At 50.8% G+C, this 19,334-nt stretch overlaps 10 protein-coding genes across 10 annotated transcripts; 6 read left to right on the top strand and 4 right to left on the bottom strand.

Moving 5' to 3' along the window:
• Positions 1–60: 60 nt before the first annotated feature.
• Positions 61–1,546, bottom strand: M436DRAFT_56393 (MFS general substrate transporter; the record flags this gene model as incomplete). Its single annotated transcript, XM_013568010.1, has 2 exons — positions 61–1,277; positions 1,330–1,546. 2 exons carry the CDS (start codon positions 1,544–1,546, stop codon positions 61–63), a joined length of 1,434 nt encoding a protein of 477 aa, XP_013423464.1.
• A 1,050-nt stretch (positions 1,547–2,596) lies between these two features.
• On the top strand, positions 2,597–4,064 carry M436DRAFT_56345 (glucosamine-6-phosphate isomerase; the record flags this gene model as incomplete). Its single annotated transcript, XM_013567995.1, has 5 exons — positions 2,597–2,660; positions 2,710–2,858; positions 2,925–3,470; positions 3,522–3,646; positions 3,800–4,064. 5 exons carry the CDS (start codon positions 2,597–2,599, stop codon positions 4,062–4,064), a joined length of 1,149 nt encoding a protein of 382 aa, XP_013423449.1.
• Positions 4,065–4,909: 845 nt separating this feature from the next.
• Positions 4,910–6,384, top strand: M436DRAFT_56400 (Exo-beta-1,3-glucanase; the record flags this gene model as incomplete). The annotated part of the gene is made up of 2 exons (XM_013568011.1): positions 4,910–5,337; positions 5,397–6,384. The coding sequence occupies 2 exons, from the start codon at positions 4,910–4,912 to the stop codon at positions 6,382–6,384; spliced, it is 1,416 nt and encodes a 471-aa protein (XP_013423465.1).
• A 309-nt stretch (positions 6,385–6,693) lies between these two features.
• Positions 6,694–7,380, bottom strand: M436DRAFT_76256 (uncharacterized protein; the record flags this gene model as incomplete). The annotated part of the gene is made up of 1 exon (XM_013568101.1): positions 6,694–7,380. One exon carries the CDS (start codon positions 7,378–7,380, stop codon positions 6,694–6,696), a length of 687 nt encoding a protein of 228 aa, XP_013423555.1.
• Positions 7,381–7,884: 504 nt separating this feature from the next.
• M436DRAFT_67387 (Pkr1-domain-containing protein) lies at positions 7,885–8,451 on the top strand (the record flags this gene model as incomplete). Its single annotated transcript, XM_013568063.1, has 1 exon — positions 7,885–8,451. The coding sequence occupies one exon, from the start codon at positions 7,885–7,887 to the stop codon at positions 8,449–8,451; it is 567 nt and encodes a 188-aa protein (XP_013423517.1).
• Positions 8,452–8,982: 531 nt separating this feature from the next.
• Positions 8,983–9,502, top strand: M436DRAFT_85615 (Sm-like ribonucleoprotein; the record flags this gene model as incomplete). Its single annotated transcript, XM_013568102.1, has 3 exons — positions 8,983–8,996; positions 9,071–9,120; positions 9,174–9,502. 3 exons carry the CDS (start codon positions 8,983–8,985, stop codon positions 9,500–9,502), a joined length of 393 nt encoding a protein of 130 aa, XP_013423556.1.
• A 1,181-nt stretch (positions 9,503–10,683) lies between these two features.
• Positions 10,684–11,969, top strand: M436DRAFT_85616 (uncharacterized protein; the record flags this gene model as incomplete). Its single annotated transcript, XM_013568103.1, has 3 exons — positions 10,684–10,758; positions 10,958–11,500; positions 11,553–11,969. 3 exons carry the CDS (start codon positions 10,684–10,686, stop codon positions 11,967–11,969), a joined length of 1,035 nt encoding a protein of 344 aa, XP_013423557.1.
• Positions 11,970–13,280: 1,311 nt separating this feature from the next.
• M436DRAFT_85617 (glutamyl-tRNA amidotransferase-like protein subunit A) lies at positions 13,281–14,981 on the top strand (the record flags this gene model as incomplete). Its single annotated transcript, XM_013568104.1, has 1 exon — positions 13,281–14,981. The coding sequence occupies one exon, from the start codon at positions 13,281–13,283 to the stop codon at positions 14,979–14,981; it is 1,701 nt and encodes a 566-aa protein (XP_013423558.1).
• A 106-nt stretch (positions 14,982–15,087) lies between these two features.
• Positions 15,088–16,647, bottom strand: M436DRAFT_76260 (acetylcholinesterase; the record flags this gene model as incomplete). Its single annotated transcript, XM_013568105.1, has 1 exon — positions 15,088–16,647. The coding sequence occupies one exon, from the start codon at positions 16,645–16,647 to the stop codon at positions 15,088–15,090; it is 1,560 nt and encodes a 519-aa protein (XP_013423559.1).
• A 1,241-nt stretch (positions 16,648–17,888) lies between these two features.
• Positions 17,889–18,817, bottom strand: M436DRAFT_67392 (membrane fusion mating protein FIG1; the record flags this gene model as incomplete). The annotated part of the gene is made up of 3 exons (XM_013568064.1): positions 17,889–18,267; positions 18,327–18,666; positions 18,712–18,817. The coding sequence occupies 3 exons, from the start codon at positions 18,815–18,817 to the stop codon at positions 17,889–17,891; spliced, it is 825 nt and encodes a 274-aa protein (XP_013423518.1).
• Between the last annotated feature and the right edge of the window lie 517 nt (positions 18,818–19,334).

Below are 19,334 nucleotides of genomic sequence, written 5' to 3' on the forward strand. Positions count from 1 at the left end.
GCGTCCGGCCACGCCGAGAAGCAGGATCAACCCGCACCATCATGAAACTGACTTGCGATCTTAGACCTTCTCGGAGTCATGAACAACTGCTTTGCCGTCTTGTGTACCGATGATCTCTTCGACCGTCTCGTCCGAGAATTTCACATCCTCCTCAACACTGACATGGTCTGTAACTCTGATGAGCAAGACTGGCAGAGCACACACCAGAGCGCCCAGCAAAAGTGCCCAACTGGAGGCGAACTCGCTCATGTATGGCAAACTCTGCGAATCAAGACGCCAGATAACGGCAGCTCCAGCGGACTGGATACCCTTGTAAAAGCCAGCAAAGTTGGTGAGCTTGCGACCGTTGTTTGTCAAAGATCCCATGAACCAGTACACACATGTCTGCCATGCGGCATCGTAAAAGCCGTAGAAGATGTACAGGAACATCGGACCAACATAGCCAGCGTCGCTCCAGTCCTTGGATTGGAAACCTGAACCCTTGGCGACGGACTCGCGAGTATAACCGGTCTGAAATGCATATCCACCACCGAAGACTACGAGAGTCAAAACCAGGATGGCGACCCAGGCAATCTTTGCTCTGACGGTGCGGCGGATCTTGGAGTAGTCAAGACAGAACCCGAAGACGAATGCACCAACAATCTGGGCAGTCCAGTAAAGGGTGTTGTTCAGAGCACGAGTTCTGGTGTTGAAGTATGCAAGGTTGACACCATTGAATTGGTAAGTGTAGAACCAGTTGGAGGCGAAGAACATCGGGAAGAGACAGATGATGTATGGGTCGCTCCTGATGGTCTCCCAGAGTCCCAACAACTCGGACTTCCAGGTAGGGTTCTTCATGAGGATGATGCGAGAACCATCACTGCGGACAACCGATTTTGCATCCACCAGGAACCAGGCCAGCCCAGCACCGCAGGCTGTCAAGACAATGAAGCCGACGTAAGTTCCGTCGGAGACGGTGCCACTGCTAGTGGAGTTGATGTTCTCACCCAGGGGAATCAGACTTCCTATGACCGCACCAAGGTTGAAAATCATCCAGAACCAGGAAATATATCTTCCCTTGGAGCTCTCACTTGGGTAAGACATCATGATAGCACCCTGAGCTGACCACAGCATACCGGCACAGCAACCGAGCAGAGCGCCTGCGAAGATATTGAAGCCTGTGTTCTGGGTGTGGGTGTAGCAAAGGAACGAAGCCACGTAAACACAGTAGCCTAGACCACCAAAGGACAGACTCCATCTGATGCCGATGAAGTTGACGATGCTGCCAGCAAAGAATCCTTGTTTCGGTGTTAGACATGACTCGTCAAGATTTGAGTGCATTTCACTCACCAACGACAGAGAAGCAGGCATAGAGGGCAATGTTGGCCTCGTCAGCTGCTTTGGCAGAGACTTGACCACCTCCACCCATACCCGACAAGGCATTGAACATGCCAGGGCATAGGAAACAGACAAAGGCGACGATCACAAGTTGTGTGGCAGGGCTGGCGTAGTGAGGCATTGTTACAGGACCAATTTTGACGGGTCTGTACTTTCGGCCCACAGGCATGACAACGTCTGTGGTGCCATTGTCGACAGACCCACTGGCCGACTCGACCTCATGTAGGTTCTTCTCGGTGGATTGAGCCATGTCGACTCGATTCGGTGACAAAAGTCTTGGCGATAGCAAGGAACAAGTAGAAGAAAAGGTCCAGTGTCGTGTGAGACTCAAGGTGGTATAATAAAAGACAGTCAAATGCGGGGGCGGCAAGGGCTAGGTTTTTTGGGTCTGTGAGGAAGGGCCCAAGGAGAAAGCTCGAGCGAATGGTACACACGCGACTGGTTGGATTGGAAACAGCGGTGGGAGGATGTGGTACTTTATTTCAAGTCCGTGTAACCACTGCAAGGCTGGCTCCAGTGAGAGCGTGAATTGAGATAGGTAAGGAGAAAGTGCGAAGTGGTCTCGTGTCAGCACCGCCTGCAGATAACACCCATGCATCGCATGCATTGGACCGTCGCGTGCCCCGGCCTTGCAAGTCTCCGCAAGGTTGACTTTCCCACGCCCGACCAGCGAATCGCAGCTTATCGCACTCTCCATATTTTTAGCCCGGTCTTGGCCTCCTTGCGCCGATGCCCCGCCGTTATCAACCGACTCGCAATGGCGATGCAACCACAGCACGGTGACAGCTTGTCTGCCGCCGCCCATCTCCATGTAACACCTTGATAGGCACGTTGGCACCACGAGGATCCATCGTGATACAGCCCTGTCGAGATGGAAGTCTTCGACCACTTGGGTATTCCAGAACCTTATCTCATCGCGACAGTTGACCACATCCTTCCTTTGTGTAGCATTCTTGCGGATGTTGCTCTGATCTTCCCTCGGTCTGCGAATGCAACCGTGACAGTCCACCGGTCAGCGAAGACGAACCAGCTTGACATGTGTTCTAGTGGAGAGTAGCTTCTCGATGATGTAGGTAGGTTGCCTCAGGTGGGTTGCTGCTTGCTTTCTTTCGTTCGATATAACCTCTTGTCCGCCGTGGTGTTCCTATCGTTTCAGTCCGCTCCTGAAAGATATACCCCCTCAAAAGAAACATATCACTTCTCATTCACAACACCCAAGATGCGTCTTATCATTCGTGACGACAAGGATACGGCTTCGGCATTCATCGCCAGCTATATCATTGGTTCGTGAAAGATCCTGCAGGACAATCTCACGCATGCTAATCATACCAGATCGTATCAAGGCTTTCGGTCCAACTCCGAGCAAACCGTTCGTGCTTGGTCTTCCTACAGGCAGTTCGCCTGAAGGCGTGTACAAGAACTTGGTCACTCATCACAAGAACGGTGATATATCCTTCCGCGATGTAGTGACATTCAATATGGTGAGTCAAAACATGTGTTCCTTCTTTGGCGCATCAACAAAAAGCTGACATTTGATTCTTCTATAGGACGAATATGTTGGCCTCCCTCGCGAGCACCCAGAGTCATATCACAGTTTCATGTACCGACACTTCTTCTCACATATCGATATCTTGCCTTCCAACATCAACATCCTAAATGGCAATGCTCCTGATCTCGAGGCAGAGTGCATTGCCTACGAAGAGAAGATCAAGCGTGCAGGTGGCATCGAGCTCTTCTTGGGGGGCATTGGCCCCGATGGTCACATCGCTTTCAACGAGCCCGGATCAAGTCTTACATCTCGTACCAGAGTCAAGACACTTGCTTATGACACAATCGTCGCAAACTCGAGGTTCTTTGGTGGCGATGTCGCAAAGGTGCCTCGTATGGCACTGACTGTGGGTGTTCAGACAGTAATGGATGCCAGAGAGGTCATTATCATCATTACTGGCTCACACAAAGCCCTTGCACTCCAGAAGTGTATCGAAGGTGGTGTCAACCACATGTGGACGTTGTCGAGTCTACAGATGCATCCTCACGCCATGATTGTCGCTGATGATGATGCCACACTAGAGTTGCAGGTCAAGACTGTCAAGGTGAGCAAGACCCCAGCCCATCAAAAAGTCTATACTAATGATATGAAACAGTACTTCAAATCCATCGAACAAGTTGCCTCTACGCAAGGCTTCACGCAAACCTTGCCTGATATCAGCATCACCACTTCGAAGCGCGACTCAATTATTGAGAAGCTCGATAGCCCTCGTTCGCCAAAGTCATCGTCGCCATTCGTCATCACTCAAAGCTCTGCACCGACCTCTCCCACATCTTTCGGCAGTACAACCAAGACTCTTTCTGTCCACAACAAACACGCTAGTGCGCAACGACCAGTGACACCTGAGCCAGTGCTCGAGCGCATGGCCAACAGACTGCCACCTTCGCCATCTCCCAGCAATGCTAAGTTGTCCGTGAATACTCCAGTACAACGACCTATCACGCCGGAGCTGGTACCGGATCGCATGTCAGACAGACTTCCAAGGACACCTGAGATGAGAGCGGTGACTCCCGAGTTGGTACCTGACCGTATGGCAGACAGACTTGCCAGGACGCCACAGGTCGCAGGCCAAGGTCTTGATGGTCTAGTGATAGATGAAATGCCCCTGAGCAGTATGGGACAGAGGATTGCCGTTTAGATTCACCTGTATTTTCATGTTACATACGTACAGCTTGCACGATATATTTCAAGCTTTGTCATCCAGTTCCGGCTTTGCTGTCGTTTTTGACGAAGTCAATTTGCAAGGAGTATCACCCTGTTTCTATTTCGATGCTACTGCCATATCTTGTAGGGGCTATCGACCGCGAAGATATTCTGATAGACATACTAAGTGTATTTCTGAGTGTCTTGTCAGAGCATCTGGGGGTGTGTAAGTATACCGTATCAATCAAGACATGCTCACATTGATGTCTATCTGCAGACTGCACTCAGACATATACCCATGACCTGAGGACTCCCCCCCCAGAAACTCCCTGGGGTATGTCGCCGCCTCCATTCTGCGTCTCGACAGAACTGATACATACAGTCCGACTCCCGTCTCATTCCCACAACAACTTCCTTCATCTATTGCACATCAGAAAGAAATAATTTTGGATGGCCTTCTCCACATTGGACCCCATCCTGCACCCCACGTTGACGATCCACAATCCGACGGGTCATTTGTTGCCGAGATTCGAACCTTGCGTCCTCCGACAAAACCATGACAGCATGCAACTCAGCCACCAACTTCTGCAAACCTTGTTGTTTCTTGCTGCAACATCATCGACCACGGCCAAGCAATTGAAGGATGCAGATCTCTTCGCGTTCGGCTAATATAGAATGAGGGGTATACCATTGCAGTGGATTTGACCGACGGGGTGTGGTGATCGCATGCAAAGGACAAGGTAGATGTCAATAGATCAGGCGAATATCAATCGATGTATAAGTATGTCGTAAATCCCCAAGGTGATGTCGAAATAGAGAAGCTTCATCAGCACAAGAGTCATGTTTCTTTGCACCAACCTGCTCACAGCAGCCATTGGCATCTCTGCCTTTGCAGCAGAGGCCTCAGCCGCCCTACTGCCAGAAAAAGATGACATCCCCTCCCTCCTCTACACCCGCAACGAAGCAAGCAACTCCTCATCATCATGGCCCTACGGTCCCTTCAGCACTTCGGGCAGAGATATCCTCAACACCAAAGGCGAAGCCGTAACCTTTGCTGGAGTAAACTGGCCTGGTTCTGGAGAATCCATGGTACCCGAGGGCTTGGAGTGGGCGAGTATCGAGGATATTCTGAACCAAGTGCAGAGTGTGGGTTTCAATTTCATTCGCTTGACTTATGCCATCGAGATGGTTGATCAGATTTATGAGCGCCACGGTGAGGATGTGGGTTTGGAGATCAGTATGATCAATGCGCTGGGCTATGAGAATGGGTAAGAAATCAGCTCTCCTCTGCCATGTGAAAAGAGGAGATTTTGACATTCAAAAACAGTACAAAAGTCACCAAAGAAATCATCGCAAAGAACCCTGCTTTCAACAAAGACACCACACGTTTCGAGATTTGGGACCACATCGCGTCCGTCGCCCTATCGAAAAATATCTACATCCACCCAGACGTGCACGTCGGAAAAGCGCAATGGTGCTGCAACAACACAGACGGCAACGCCTGGTTCGACGACTACAACTTCCCAGTCGCAAACTGGAAGCGCGGATTACAATACGTCGCTCATTGGGCCTCTGCACACAACAACGTGGTATCCATGTCTCTGCGCAATGAGTTGCGACGAGCGATCAATGAGACTGCGCCTACGGAAACACTGGGCTACAATTGGGTGACCTTGGTGGGAAACTACACAGCTGCCACCGATGCCATCCATTCTGCAAACCCGGATTTGCTGGTTACCTGGTCGGGCATGCAATATGATCAAGATCTATCTGCGTTGATCCAAGGCAAGAACTTGAATACAGCTCCTTGCTATAAATGCGATGCTATCCGCGATGGCCTCCGCAGAGACCCCATTGTGTTTGACCTGGCCTCGCACCCTTGGGCGAACAAGGTAGTCTACGAACTGCACTTGTACAGCATGTCCGAAAACCTGGATACCGGTTCTTGCCCCATCATCTTTGCCGAACTCTACGCCGCGGGCTTCAACGCGATAGGCATGCCTCCGCCACCTGCCTGCAACATTACCAAGGATTGCCCCACCGCTGCCCGCAATACTCCAGTGATCATCTCAGAGTTCGGTGCTGCGCAGGATGTGTCGTTGTTTAACGATACTTTGATGAACTGTCTGCAGGACTTTACGCTGCAGAATAATGTTTCCTGGGCCATGTGGAGTTTGGCGGGCAGTTATAGGATTAGAAGTGGTGCGCAGGGTGTTGGTGATACGTGGGCTTTGGGCAACTATAACTGGACTGGGTGGAATTATCCAGAGGGTGTTGAGAAGTGGTGGAAGCCTTGGGTGTCCTCGATGTTTTAGTTGAGGCGATAGTGAGGGCATATGTAGAATGCGATTCAGACTTAATTCATGCTGATTGCGAGTCCTTGCCCAGTTTTGATTTTGAGTCTGATTCTGATTCCCTTGAGCATAAGATTGTCTCGAGCAGAAAGCCACGAGGGTATGCGCCGTGTTGGTGCATCGAATTCGACCCAAACAGAGATGGTAAGCTTGATACAATGCTGGCTCCAATTGTGCTCTCCATGGTCGTATGCTTGTGCCATGCAGTGATGCCGCCAGTATATGGGCCGGTTTGTTCACTTGAATTTGCTTTGAAAAAGGGCGGTGATCTCAGAGTTCGTCTACTCCCCTTGGACCAACCTTTGCCTTCAAGGTATCCTTTCTGGCAGCTCTCCAAGCTTTGTCCCATGCATCGACCTTGCCACCGAGAAGCTGAGTACTATTTGGCTCGAGCAGGATCACACCTCGTGCAATGGTTACATTTTTTAGGATGAACTTTGCGCCAATGCCCAGATTCAAGTCGATGCCGTCGACATCAGTGATCTCGAAGCCGTAGATCTTTGTGCCCTTTGCGTCCTGTAGAAGTAGTTTGTGAGGACCGTTGCTTTTGATGACTGGAGCAGTACCGTCTCTGGTAGGATCTGATTCCTCGCCAGGCACAACACGAATGACTTCCCTGCCTTTTGTGGTCTCACCGCGTTCTTGAGCCTCGATGGCTTCAACTTGACTCCAAGCGCTGCGACCTATGTCTTCAATGTCAAGCACTTGGACAGGGATGGTATCCGGCATGCGAAGTTCTTTGACAGTAGGATTCAGAGCATTTGGTGGCAGAGTGTTGGTTGGAGTGGCTTTGATGGATGATGTAAGATCGGAGGCCAGTATGCGGAACAGAGCCGTCTTTTGCAGGGCAGGTATGGGAGTGCCTTGACGCGTGGAACTGACAAAGGAATCAAGCCATGCTTGTGTAGCAACAAGACCCTTTGAGTCTAGAAAAGTCTTGATAGCCGACTGGGCCATGGTGGGAATGTTGTGTTGAAAACCTCCCCAGTCTATAAAAGTCGGTCAAGCGGTAGACGCGTTGGCGTGGAAGATGTGGTAATGATCCAAATGCCACCACAAGACAAACAGGTCAGCTTCCCACGTTGCAACTGGCGGACAGACGGAGCAGCTGAGGTCTGAAACGCCTTTCAATGTTGGAGCGTTTGTGGTAGAGACCCGAAGAGGATTGGAGATGATCTTGTCGCTGTCGGGGCGATGAAGTCACGCGCGCCGGCCATGTCCGCGAAACATGGGGGTGCATGATTGATGATTTGATTGTTCGCTTTCCTGCAAACGCAACACGAACCTTTGCCAACTGTTCACCTGGACTATCCAGCAGGCGCTCTGGCTGTCCTCGAACCGCACATCTCTACCTGTGTCTGACTGCCCGCTCCATCGCCAAAAGAATCCACCTTATCCCAGACCCTGTCAACCGACCCCGCTATCCTCCCTACGACTCTCGCATACCTTACTCTCTTCAGCATGGCCGACTTCATAACCAACCTCTGGGAAGCCGTCTTCACCCCCGGTCCCACGCCCGCCCTATTGCTGGCTACCAACATCACCTTCGGTGCTCTCCAGCTTCTCCTCGCCGCTCTCCTCGCCGCTACCTACAGTATCCACTTCTTCGTTCTCAGCGTTCTGTGCGGCGGTCTCTGGTGGGCCATCAACTGGTTTGCCTACGAGTTGCAGCAGGCTCAGCAAAAGGAGGCCGAGGCCGAGCGTATCAGAAAGTCCAGGTCGCCGAACCAACCCGGAGACACAGCCGACGACGAAGCCACCGATACCGAAGTCCAGACAGCTGCCGGCGTCAAGGTCAACGTCTCTCATGCCGAACTTGACTTCAATCCTACCCAAGAAGACGAACAAATTAGATCAAAGATCCTCAACGACTTCAAGAGCGGCACGGCTTCGACGACTTCGGCTGGTACGACTGGCTTGCAGCCCTCAGAAGGCGAGAGCAGACACCGCAAGGCTCCCAGTGATCTCAGTGCTTCGTCCAACGACTTTGGCACCGATAGCGAGTGGATCAAGGTTGACGAGGAATGATTTGGTTGGCAAATTGCATTATGGCATGGTTTTGGATCGAATGGAGTTTTTGTTTTGATGCATTCCTGAATATACCCAAGTCGAGAGCAATCACATGGACACAGTCTTCAACACCTTGCCGGATCTCTCGTCGAATGTGTTGCAATGCCCAAGTGGCAAGTCTTGTCGGTATGCACGTCGGTAGTTTCGCTTTACACGCTTAGATAGCATATCTCCATCATACATCATCAGTTGAGAGATGGCAGCATTGCTCCTCTACTCCCTCACCATTCTTAACTACTATGTGTTCGTGATAGAGACATCAGGCATGATTGATGGTGAGCATTCATCAAGGTTGCACGTGATTGTCGGCGAAGGCTGGTGCCAAGAAGCGCCGGGCGTGGGAGAGGAAGGAGCGTCACAGCGTGCCGAGTTGAGAACGACTGCGAACGCGACCGGCGGCAAGCAGCAACCATCACCGAATACCCATCGCCTTGTCCACAATCCTCTCACAACCACCGCGCATTTCTTTACTGAACCACTGCGCCCAACATGAAGCTCGTCAGGTGCGTTTCTAGCTTCGCCATCGCTCGTCAATGCGCAACCTGGCCGTGTCGCAATATAGCTAATACCGTTCCAGGTTTTTGATGAAGTGCCAGAATGAGACGGTCACTATTGAGATGAAGAACGGTTCGTGCTCGCCCACTCGCGCATGCTCAAATCTGTTACTGACCGATCCACAGGCACAATTGTCCACGGAACTATCGCATCAGTCTCTCCGCAAATGAACACAGCGCTGCGAACAGTCAAGATGACCCCCAAGGGTCGCGACACCATCAGTCTGGACACCATGAACATTCGCGGCGCGACCATCCGCTACTACATCCTCCCCGACTCGCTACCTCTGGATACTCTCCTGATCGACGACGCCCCCAAGCCCAAGAACAAGGCCCGCAAGGAAGCTGCAGACAGAGGCGGCCGTGGAGCAAGAGGCGGCGGTAGAGGACGCGGCGGCATGGGCGGTGGTCGCGGTGGTGGTCGTGGAAGAGGACGTGGCGGAAGAGGCTTCTGATCAACCAACGACCAAAACACGGACTGAGAACAGCCTACCTTTGGAAGCGCCCTCAACCCAGATCCAAACTCGTCCTGGAACAAGCAGAAGGCGAGAACGCCATCCATACATCAATGGTGTCCAAAATCTCTGCGAGCAGGATATCACCAAAAGCCATACCAATGGACAAAGACTCGCTTTGTCGTTGCAACAGACCTGGCGACTGTCGCCAAAAGGAAAAACTTGCCTAGGAATTTCTCAACCAGTGCATATCCAAGGTTGTTGTTTCCTCTACTTTTATGAGCTTCAGAAAAAAGAAATGCAACCTCTTTTACGATCAAGACCCTATGGGCTGTCTCCTTCCTGTCTGAATATTTACTAACGCCAGGGACTTTCATGACTCTCTCTGTTTTTTCTTTTCTTCTCATTGTCTACTGTCTTTCATTGACACAGCGCGCTTGTTTGCAAAACAGCTTAGGCTTTGGTGCCGATGGTATCCCATTTCGGACATCGGTGCCAGCCTGCTTGCTGCTTTGCTGAATCCTAAGCCTCCCCTCAGACATCATGACTTGAATCGTCACTGCAGAGCAACCTCACAGTGCTGGATATGCACGGGCCATATACGGTGTAATATCCAGGCGGTGAGAGTTTGTGATATCTATGCTTCAGAGGTACAGTGACGATTCTACGACTACAAATACCTCTCTCGGGTCTTGTGGCCTCGTCAGAAGAGGATATACATGCGAATTGTCTCATTCATATCAACTTGTACTTTGGTACAGAGCTTCTTGTCTCATCAATGGCAAGCATGTCTCTGCATCAGGGATGCTTGTGGTACAGAGCATGATTTTGCCGGACAGGCTCAAGCAAGTGATGTTATTACTATGAAGGTATTAAGAAAGTGACGACGCCCTCTTGGATGATAGCTATGACGACCGGCATCCATATCGCCGCCTCTTGATTGGTCCGGCGAGTCAGGGCCCGTGATACCGACAGCGAGGTAGCCTGTCAGCACCGGCCCGGCGTTTCTCGCGGTGAATGTCAACAACTACTGCTTCAGTACTCTCTCTCACTTCGAGTCGGCGCGATCTCAATTTTCTCTACCCCTTCCGCACCAAACACGCACCAATTGCCAGTACACATCGTTCCACGTTATATCCTCTACCCTCTTTCAAGAATACGCTTCAGATACAAACACAAGCATGTCTTCTGTTCTCAGCCCCCGCGAGCAGGAGATGATTTGCTATGTCTGGCAGAGCTGCAAGACTCCTCCTGATGTAAGTTTCATCCCCTGGTCGCTGTCTATGGCTCTCCTTCCACGATCTCATCCTCTGCCACTGTTTCCTTCTCACGATCTCTTGCTTTTGCGCGACGAACGTTGCAATTCTGTTCTCGCTGCTGCTGTTACTTCTTCTCGCGATCTCTCTTCTTGCACGCTGCAACACATCATGGAATCAAGACTGATCGTTCCCTTAGGTCGACCTTGAGAAGCTGGCTTCCTTGAGCGGCCACAAGTCCAGAGCCTCGGCCAACAGCGCCTACCATAAGCTTCGTGTCAAGATGTCAGCCTTTGCCAGCGCCAAGGACGAAGCTGATGATGAGGACGTCGATGCTGATGGCGATGCCGATGTCGAGGGTACTCCTGCTCCTGTCGGCAAGAAGGCTCGTGGCAAGAAGGCCGTCGCTGTCAAGGCCGAGGAGCCTGTCACTGACGAGGACGATGAACCCAAGGCTGTCACTGTCAAGCCCAAGGCTAAGGCCAAGCCCAAGGCCAAGGTCACCAGAGCTTCTGCTGTCCAAGCCAGCACTCCCAAATCTGCTCCTAAGGGACGCACTACTCGTGCTTCCCTGAGAGCTCGCCAGTCACTTCCAGCCGACGAATCTTCCGCAGATGAGGATGAAATCAAGAAACCCGACGTCGGTCTGAAGGGTGGTCGTGGAAAGTATCCCAAGATCGAGGATGTCGAGAACGACATCACTGCCGCTGTTGCTGTCGACGACGTCGCTGCCGGTGCTGAGGTATGTCTTCTTCCACTCTGCTTGCACAAAACCATGCTAATCAAACACCCAGGAGCCCGCCGCCGACACCAATGCTGTCAAGCGCGCCGCCGAGCCCGCTTCTGACCTCGACGAGCTTGCCGAGCCCGATCGTGTCAAGCGTGTCAAGCATGAGGACAACGCCGACCACGACGACGACGATCTCGACGCTGCCGTTCACGCTATCGTTGACGCTGCTTTTGGCGAGACTCCCGCCGAGCCTAGCACCACTGTCGTCACCGTTGTCTCGACCAACCCCGTCATCGAATCCTTTGTTGTCAACGACCCTGACGCTGTCGACATCGCTGATGACATTAACATGCGCACTGACGCTGGCGCTGAGGCTGAGGATGCGTCTGACATCCGCTCTGATGTTGCTTCTGCTGCTGACAGCGGTGACATCCGTTCTGATGTTGCCTCTGCTGCTGACAGCGGCGATCGTGACATCTGATCGAAGTAGAATAGCGCAACAGATGGAACTTTGAGGTCTCTTTTCGGGCTGGCGTTTGGTCGTTTCAAGTCGTGTCTTTTTGAGAAGGAGACGCAGGTTTTCTTTAGGTCATGAATTGTGGTAGTCAAAGGTCGTTATGATAGTCAATGAAGACTTTCTGCTGTGCGCTGAGCGCGGCTTTATACATTATCGTTTGCGTGTCCTGTTCGCCGTGACTTCTAATTCTCGTCGTAAGATTTCGTTGCTCTTGCCCACTTTTTGCATTCACTACCCCTTACTCTCTGGCTTCTGCATTCATTGTGTCAAATTTCGATCCCAGAAAAACTTGCTGCGTTATTAGGTGACTATAAAAATGCAGCATTGTAATCACATTTCCAAGCCTCGTCCGCCGAGAGCCCCATCTCTCATGCCAATGTCAGGGGCTCTCAACGGATACTGTCTGTTTCCGGAACACCTTGGTGACTTCTTATAGCTTGTTTGTAGGATATCCGTGATGTTTGGGATGAATGAGATCTCGAGCAAACATACTGCATATTTGAGTAACTTTGAAAAGTCACAAAGATGTCATGGAGACGCGGTATGTCCATCGAGAGCCTTTCATGCTAGGACGATCTGCAGGGCACTCGATGAAAAAACGCCCGATCAACTAACTGAATATCTTTGTGACTTCATGTATGCCGTCTCCAATAGCATGATCGATACTCGAAGGTCGGTGATTCCCAAGCAAGCATAATGCATTCTTAGCGACTATGGAGTGTCACAAAGATATCATGGATATGTGACGTGTCCATAGATAGAGAGCCTACAACGCCAGAATGATCTCTAGGGCTTCCATTGGAAACGCTGCAGATCAGCACATCTTTGCGCATTCTCGTAACATGCATTTCTCGCGTCTGTTCGTGATGAGACACCACACCGAAGTCCAAACAACTTTTTTATCAAATCCGCAGCAAGTGGTCTTATCAGATGCGTCGAGTCGCCGTTTTGCATCGCAAAAGGAAGCGCGAACCGAATCACCCTCGGCTCGCGCTTGACTTTTGGAAATCTTGGACAGCGCACACACCGACTCCACTGTTCTTTTGCTGGCAAGTGGCTCTTGTGGTTACCTATCTGCTCGCTTTTTTTCCGTTCCCGTTCAACAGTTGCCAATTGCGAAATCGGGATGTGTTTGTGATGCAAGGCGCACTCGTGATGGGGTCCTTCGTAGAAGGAAGTTTCTGAAGATATAAGAGGTAGGGGGTCCGCTCTACCTCTTCAATTCATCTTGTTCCAATCCATACTTTATCCTCTATTTGCACACTTTAATCTGTTATGGTTACACCTTCTTCGCCTTCCTGGCAAGACGTCGCTGCCAGAAAGAGTAAGGAGATTTACGATGCCATTCCCTCAGCATGGCTAGTCGACGAGCATCTCCTCCAAGGCCATAACTTCATGGATCTACCCAAGAAGTGCCCGTCAATCATGTCTGAAGAAGAACTCTCCATTACCGAACAACGAGCCGTAGATATCCTCGCTTGCATCCATTCCAGGAAATGGTCTTCATATCAAGTAACTCTTGCTTTCTGCAAACGAGCTGCCCTAGCCCACCAAGCTACCAATTGTCTAGCTGTTGTGCTGTTTGAGTCTGCATTGGAAAAAGCAAAGGAGCTAGACGCGTATATGGAAAAATATAACAAACCCATTGGACCTCTTCACGGCCTGCCCATGTCAGTAAAGGAACATATCTTCCTAGCCAACACACCCGCAACCTCTGGCTTGATCTCTTGGGCCGACGCACCCAGTCCAGGCGACGCACTAATTTGCAAAGTCTTCAGAGAAGCAGGCGCAGTCTTCCACGTCAAAACCACTAATCCACAAACTCTCATGGCCTTGGAAACACACTCGAATCTGTTTGGCCGCACTACAAACCCATTCAATGTGAATCTTACTTCTGGAGGAAGCTCTGGCGGTGAATCAGCATTGGTCGCTATGCGTGGCTCACCTCTAGGTATTGGCACAGATATCGGCGGCAGCATTCGTGGTCCTAGTGGCTTTTGCGGTGGGTGGGGGTTGAAGGCGAGTGTAGCGCGTATCCCACACTCTGGACTCAGTGGTCTGCACTCGGGAATGGAGAATATCATTGGATGCGTGGGACCCATGGCAAACTCACTCGCCGACTTACGACTTTTCTGCAAAGTGGCACTGGATGCACAACCCTGGGACTTTGAACCCAGTCTGATTGATTTGCCATGGCGGGATGTCAGAGTTGAGATTTTGCCAAAGAAACTCAGGATAGGCGTGTTGTGGCATGATGGGGAAGTCATGCCTCATCCACCAATTACACGCGCTTTGAAGGATACAGTCAACAAATTGCGCAACGCAGGTCACGAAGTCGTATCCTGGAATCCTCGGTTACATACCCCGTTGCTCAAATGGATAAACACAGCATACTTCCTCGATGGCGCCGAGGAGTACAAAAACACTTTGCTGCAGGAATCAGACCCTGCAGTCCCGATTATCCAATGGCTACTGGACAGCACAACACCCACCCGCCACACCGTGGAGCAAACCTGGACGCTGAATGCTTTGCGCGATAATCTACGCACTCAATTTTCGCTTCAATGGCGAGAAACTGGCATTGATGCTTTGTTGTGTCCAGTAAATGCCTCGGTGGCTTCTGCACACGATGAAAGCAAGTACTGGGGTTACACTGCTGTGTTCAACGCCACCGATCTGCCGGGAGTGGTATTCCCAGTGACCACGGTGCAAGATATGGATGTCTGGGATAAAGATACAAAGGCAGCGATGGGTGAAAGGGATGAATTGTATAGAAAGTTCTGGGATGAGGGTGGTGTGGAAAAGTATAGAGATGCGCCAGTGAATTTGCAACTGGTGGGGAGAAGATTGAGGGAGGAGAATTTATTGGCTGTTGCTGAAGTCGTGGAAGGTGTTATCAGAGGTGCAGATGTGGAAAAGAGCCGTCAGCAGTCACAATATGAGAGAAGAGATGAGATGATTCAGAGTCGTCTGTAGGAAGGAGCAAAACAAAGGGACCGACAGGAAAGGGCAAATAATCATTATATCGAAAGTCAAATCATTATATACATCCGAGAAATCTCATGACCTCAACTAGATCCTCTCAAGCACTGTAGTTTGGCTTACTCCCATCACAAAGATTCTCGAGATACTTGACATCCACATCTTTGACCGCCACCCCATCACCAAAGTCTCTGACCGTAGTCTCGCCAAGGAACTCATACTCCTGCCATCCGGTCGACTCAATGCCAGTCATACCTCCCTTGGCAAACGCTACCCAGGCATCTTGCATAGCAACACTAGTCTGGTTCTCCAACGCCGGCCCTTTACCTCTGTAGTTGTCAAAGGTGCCAAACAGCAATGGCAACTCTGAAGAGTGGAAAGCGCCCAACCAAGGTGCAGGAGCAATGTTTGAGAAGTTGCCGCTGTAGAGGTAGCGGTAGGTGGGGCGGTTAGTCTGTTGACGTAGACGAATAGACTCGGTAGCGGGGCAGAAGAATGTAGTGAGGAGGGCTAGCTGGGCGAGTGTGGCGTTGGGGCCGGAGGGACTGTAGGGAGCAAACGGTACGCCGTCTTGAGCGTTTGTGCCGATGATAGCTGGCAAGTTTGCTTGTTCGCCTGCTAGTGCACGTTCGGTATAGTTGCTGAATACTACTTTCTCATCGGCGCTGGGAAGGAAGCTGATGGCGGGTGCGGTGCCGTTCTCCTGGTAGTTCTTGACAAAGTCTTCGATCGTTGCGGCAGGAAGCTTGCGTACACAAGCAAGCTCATCTGCAGGCGAAGAAGAGTTGGCACAACCGAGTTGCGAGGCAACGAACGTAAAGTTGGTGTGTTGGGTGTCGTCGGTTGTGATACCGATGAAAGCTGTACCAGAATCCATACTGAATGCTGACACGATTGGATCCTTCGGATAAGCAAAGTTGTAGTAGTCTACGCTCGCAGATCCTGCCGACTGACCCCAAAGAAGCATGCGTGAAGGGTCGCCTCCGAACCTGAGAATGTTGTCTCTGACCCATTCGACAGCTGCTCTTTGGTCAAGCAGACCCACATTCTGATCAGACAGCCCAGCGGCGTTCGGGAAGCCAAAGATATTGACACGGTAGTTGATAGCCACCACAATGTGATCCTGAGTACGTTCGATCCACTGGCTTGGGATTTGGTACGGGACGTCTTGACCTCCGGTGACGAAACCTCCACCATATACCCATATGATAACGGGGAGCAATTCGTTACCACTGCTGCAGGACTGATTGTTGTTGGTAGTAGGAGCCCAGACACTCAAGGTCAGACAGTCCTCGCTGATATCTCCAGTGCCGTTCTTTCCTTGGAGACCAAACTCGAGGACCTGGCTGACGTATACACCAGGACTGACGGTGTTGAGGTACTGCATACAGCTGGGAGGCAATTCTGTGTTTTGGATGACCTTTTTGGACGCAGATGCTGGAAGAGGCTGAGGAGCTGCAAAGCGAAGTTGTCCAGTAGGAGGTTGTGCAAATGGAATACCCAAAAATTGGCGGACATTGGGATATCTCGAGTCCTTGTTTCCATGTACAAGACCAGATGACGTCTGTACAGTCAAGTCGTCATTCACAGCAACATATTTCGGCCATGCAAGAGCCCTAATGGCCAGCGAAGAAGCAGCAAGTAAAGAAGAAAGATGCATCTTGGCAATCGATGTCTCGAGGAAGTTGTAAGTGCATCGGCAGGCCACAAAGACCTACCTTTATAGTTTAGAAGTCTTGCAATTGCTTCTTCGTACTCACAAGGGTTTTCGGCTCTTGGCTAAAATCGCGACTCCACCCAACCCAACCCCTCCCTCCCTCCAGAACTTGATATGCAAGATGAGCAAGACGATCTTCGTTCAATGGCGGGGAAACTCTATCAACACCTTCGAACAACCGAGCCGAATACTCGCCGGCTAAAATGGCATTCGATGGCGTGCCATATCCTTGGGATCATTGGAGGTTCTCTGATGCTTGACAATTCGAGAGGGGCTCTGCTGGATTTGTCGTCTGCTGTCTATGCAAGTGCAGAGAGGAATGAAGTCGAGTTTTGGATGTGGGAGTGTGGGTAGCCGCGATGGGAACCTCACTCACGTCATCGAAATGTGGAGAACGAGTGTTGGGCTCTGGTTGCCATCCAGCACTTGCTTCCACGTATCGGAGAAGACTCTTACTCTTTATGGACCTGCCAATAACTTAGAAAGGACTGTGCATTGTTATAGTGTTAGTGTCACCTACATATGACTATGGAAGTATCGCGGCAATCACAGAAAGCAGTACTTGTGGCAGTCTGTCTAAAGAGCAGACGACAGCACAACTCTCAGTGAATCCTCACCATTCGCGGAGAGGACTCTGCACTTCTATAGCTACATCGGGTACGACTTTGCACACGAGGAGAGCAGCTCATTTAAAAATGAGAGTAACAGGACAAGTGAGTACGGGCAACAGGTTGGATCAACCAATCTCAAATCATCATTCGCAATTCGTCTATATATTTCAATGGTGTCATGTACAAGAAAGCTTTGTAGAGACCCATCAGTCTTCCTCTCAATCGTTCAATTTGTTTGGAAAGAAGGAAGCAAGACAACGAAAACATTTAAAAGAGGCCCTAGCCTCTTGCCAAAAAAGGTCCAAGATGCTCCGTAGATGCAGATTACAAGGAAGGCCCCAGGAATGCTGAAATGCTTGCACGCTGGCAATGCGAAAAGGTTTGCCGAGTCATCGACTCGGCGAATGCAGAAAGGGAAAACAAGAAGAAGATGCTGCGCAAACAAAGGGGGTATAGTGCGCTGCTGTTATTCGGCATTTGGGGTTGTACCCTGTTGTCGTGATCGTGATGCATATGTCGAAAATCGCCTGTGACTTCGTGTCATGCTTTTGTTATGTCGTGTCGTTGCAAAGATTATTCATCTGTCAGTCTGTCCAGGAGATGAATACTTAGAATCATGACCAATAGACCGATGGTAACGATGAGTAGTAACGCAAAGCTGAACCAGCCTAACACCATGGCTGATGTTCCCACTCCTGATTTGATGCTCCCGTTACCCATGTCTTGAGCGACTTGCGCTGCTGCTACTGAGGCAGTATGTTGCCATAGTACGGACACCAGAACAAAGACTGATGCAATGAAGACAAGTGCAAGAGCTGACTGGGAAACCGGACGTGATGGAAAGGGCTTCACGTCGACCTCGGAACCAGTGGCACGGTCACGCTCCTCATGCCAACCAGGGAATGAAGCGAGAAGGAGGAAGCAGAGGAAGGCAAAGATGATGGCAATGATACTGTTCGTACAGAGTTAGCAAGGTTTGAACCTCTTCAAATCGTGATTGTGTGTACTTACATCAACCAGGGAAAGACGACTGAATTCTTGAAAGTGTTCGCGACCCAAATCAAGTTCATGGGATCTTTGTCAATGCTGATCTGCTCGGCCAGAAGGGTGGCATTGTTGGAGCAGAGGTAGTTGCCAGCATCCGAAGCGATGCATAGACCAAAGTATCCAACTCTTACTTCCAGTTGAGTTTGTCCAACGATGTTGGCGATAGCAGCAGTGACACCGGGGTCCACTTGCGCCGGGTCATACGTCGGTGTGTACGTTTGATAGTAGAAGTCAATTAGGAAGATTCCTGGTATCAACGGTGAACTGGAAGAGCATCCGGCCAGTAGTAGTGCTGTGAGCCATGCTTGTTAGTGGTGGGTAGACAGTGATGATATCTGGCCAGACTCACAAAGAAGAATGATGGCAATGGCAATCAGGATCATAAGAATGTGATGGTAGCCGATGAACGGTATCAGACGTTGGATGCCGACAGCAAAGCCAATACCAGGAGCCATGGCTTTCTCTGGAATGTCCTGTCCTGCTTAGACAATAGCCTGCGTCCTGCCGGTGGCCGATGGAGAGGTTGGAGGAATGCAGATGCCTCTTCACACAATGGAATCTGGATCTTGTCGTGCCCTTTTGCGTGTCTTGACTCGTGGAATGTGGAGGTTCGGGTTGCCTGAAGGTGGAGATGGTGGATAAACGTTGCAAAGCCGCTAAGTGATACTGTTCAGTTTATCGTCCAGAGAAACGGATGTAACGCAGGTTCGTAGGAGAAGTCAAAGGTGAAAAGAGGAGATGGAGCGAGGCGCGTGTATCCCTGGTCTCTTTTGCTGCAGAAGGAAATCGCGAGGTTGGTAAAGTGCTAAATGAATTTCCTGCCACACCCAGCCTCCCACGACCAGGGACCGTGATGATCGTTTTGTAAATACTCGGTTGCGTGGGGAACCACGCCCGACCGCGCTAAAATCAGGGAAGCTCCCGCACCCGCTTCCCGTCGGCCTCTGACGTGCGCACAAGCCAATCGGGGTG

This window comes from Aureobasidium namibiae, assembly GCF_000721765.1.
Source record: "Aureobasidium namibiae CBS 147.97 unplaced genomic scaffold scaffold_21, whole genome shotgun sequence".
Taxonomy (NCBI): Eukaryota; Fungi; Ascomycota; class Dothideomycetes; order Dothideales; family Saccotheciaceae; genus Aureobasidium; species Aureobasidium namibiae.